General features: G+C 41.2%; 1 protein-coding gene across 1 annotated transcript; it reads left to right on the top strand.

Moving 5' to 3' along the window:
* The first annotated feature begins 1180 nt into the window (after nucleotides 1–1180).
* On the top strand, nucleotides 1181–2047 carry LOC133814307 (uncharacterized mitochondrial protein AtMg00810-like). The gene has a single exon (XM_062247287.1). The coding sequence runs from the start codon at nucleotides 1181–1183 to the stop codon at nucleotides 2045–2047; it is 867 nt and encodes a 288-aa protein (XP_062103271.1).
* Nucleotides 2048–2488: the final 441 nt, after the last annotated feature.

Below are 2488 nucleotides of genomic sequence, written 5' to 3'. Positions count from 1 at the left end.
TCGCCCTATTTGCCAGATTTGTGGCAAAAATGGTCACACAGCCAACATTTGGTATCATCGCACCAATTTATCCTATCTTCCTCAGCCTCCTCGTAATTTTAATACAATGCTTCAGCCTCAAACCCAAACCCCTGTTACTTTCTCTGGCTCTAAGAATCCCTCTGCTGCAAGATGGTTTATGGACTTAGGTGCAACACATAATTTTACCCCTGAGTTTCAGCTAATGGATCGTGCCACTCCTTACTCTGGATCTGAACAGGTGCAGGTTGGTGATGGTAAGTCTCTCTCGATTTCTCACATTGGTCATGTTACTTTACCATCTCACCTTGTTCCTCTTACTTTAAAACATGTTTACCATACTCCTGCCCTCACAAATAATCTTATCAGTGTCTCTAAATTATGCAAAGATAACAATGTTTTTATTGAATTTCATTCCATCAATTTTTTTGTCAAGGATCAGGTCACCAAGAGCCTCCTTCTCACGGGGGTGCTTGATCGTGGTCTCTACAAAGTCACCCTTCCTTCCACTCAGTCTGCCTCTTCCTCTCCTTCGCTTTCCCGTGCTCATCTCACCAAGGTCCGGTACTTCTTGCTTTGGCACAATCGTCTCGGCCACCCTTCCTCTCGAGTTATTTCAAAAGTATTTGATGATTGTAATTTTTCCAAACATTCTGGTTTCCATTTTGAGTTTTGTAAGGCTTTTCAATTGGCCAAGTCCCATCGTTTACCATTTTCTTTATCTATAACTCGAGCTACTGTTCCTTTTGAACTTATACACAATGATTTGTGGGGTGCTTCCCCTGAGAAATCCATTACCGGTGTTCGTTATTTTGTTCTCTTTATTGATGATTTTAGTCGTTTTACTTGACTTTATCATTTACAAAGCAAAAATGAAGTATTTCCTACTTTCCTTAAGTTTCAAGAAATGGTTGAATGTCAATTTAATGCCAAAATCAAATGCTTGCAAAATGATTGGGGTGGGGAATTTCGTTCATTCAAATCTCATTTTGATTCTCTCGGTATTCTTCATCAATTATCTTGTCCTTATACCTCTGAGCAAAATGGTCGTGTAGAAAGAAAAAGCACTATACGGTTTGAAACAGTCCCCAAGGGCTTGGTACAATAAACTCAGTTCCTTTTACTGTCTTGGGGCTTTGTGAATTCTTCTGCTGACTCTTCTATGTTTACTTACTGTCACTCTGCTGCTGTCCTTGTTGTGTTAGTGTATGTTAACGATATTATCTTAACTGGCAGTAGCTCCTCCTCCATGACCAAGGTCCTCTCTGATCTTGGTTCTCACTTTGCTATTAAGGACTTGGGTCAGTTGCACTATTTCTTGGGTATCCAGGTCCATTATTCTACTTCTGGTCTTCATTTAACTCAGCACAAATATATACAAGATCTTTTGCATCGTGTTGAGTTGTTGGACTCTAAGGTCTTTCACACCCCTATGACCACAGCTACTGTTCTCTTTGCTCATGATGGCACACCTTTGCCTGATGGCACTCAATACAGGAGCATTGTGGGTGCTCTTCAGTACTGCACATTGACACGCCCCGATATCTCCTTTGCTGTGAACCGGGTTTTCCAATATATGCATTCTCCTTCCGATACACATTGGCAAGCCGTCAAATGCATTTTGCGTTATCTCAAAGGCACGGCTCACCATGGATTACTGCTTCAGCCATGTTCCGATTTCAATCTCTTATGCTACATTGATGCCGCTTGGGCCTCCTGTCCCGATGATCGACGAAGTATTGGTGCGTATTGTATTTTTCTGGGACATAATCTTATTTCCTGGTCTTCCTCCAAGCAGCGTGTGGTGTCTAGATCTAGCACGGAGTCCGAATTCCGCGCTTTTGCCGACAGTGTTGCCGAGCTTTCCTGGGTTAAGTTTCTTCTACGTGATCTTTGTATGCAACAACGTTATGCTCCTCTTCTTCTCTGTGATAACATCAGCACTACATACCTCACCGCCAACCCCATCCTTCATGCTCGTACTAAACATGTTGATATTAATTTTCATTTCATACGTGAATGTGTTTAGTCCAACCAATTGGTGGTTTGCTTTACACCCTCTGAAGATCAGCTGGCTGATGCCTTACCAAAGCCTTACCATCTGCAAGGTTTCTGCAAGGTTTCTCCAATTACGGTCCAAACTCACTGTTGTTCCACATCCCATGAGTTTGAGGGGGGATGATAAGTAGTGTTAGTAAACATTAATTTAATTATGTAAATATTAGCTAGTTAAGTATGTTTGTAGTGTACATGTGTCCCTTGTGACTTTATAGACTTTAGTATAAAAAGCTCTCCCTTGTAATTGTAAATATGTGAGCTGATATATTCAATATAACAGAATTCTCTTATCTCTCATCTCTCTCTCTCTCTCTACCTCTTCACAAATTATTAGAGGTTATTTGTCAGGGCCGACTCGAGCAAATCCGGGGCCGTAGGCGAACACAAAAAATGAGACTTTTTCTTTTAAGTT

The sequence above is a fragment of the Humulus lupulus genome, chromosome 2 (genome assembly GCF_963169125.1).
Source record: "Humulus lupulus chromosome 2, drHumLupu1.1, whole genome shotgun sequence".
NCBI classification, from domain to species: Eukaryota; Viridiplantae; Streptophyta; class Magnoliopsida; order Rosales; family Cannabaceae; genus Humulus; species Humulus lupulus.
This window is presented reverse-complemented; position numbering and strand designations above follow the sequence as displayed.

What these genes read in the sequence shown, in the direction of transcription:
- LOC133814307 (XM_062247287.1), top strand. Translation starts at nt 1,181, where the DNA reads ATGTTTACTTACTGTCACTCTGCTGCTGTCCTTGTTGTGTTAGTGTAT.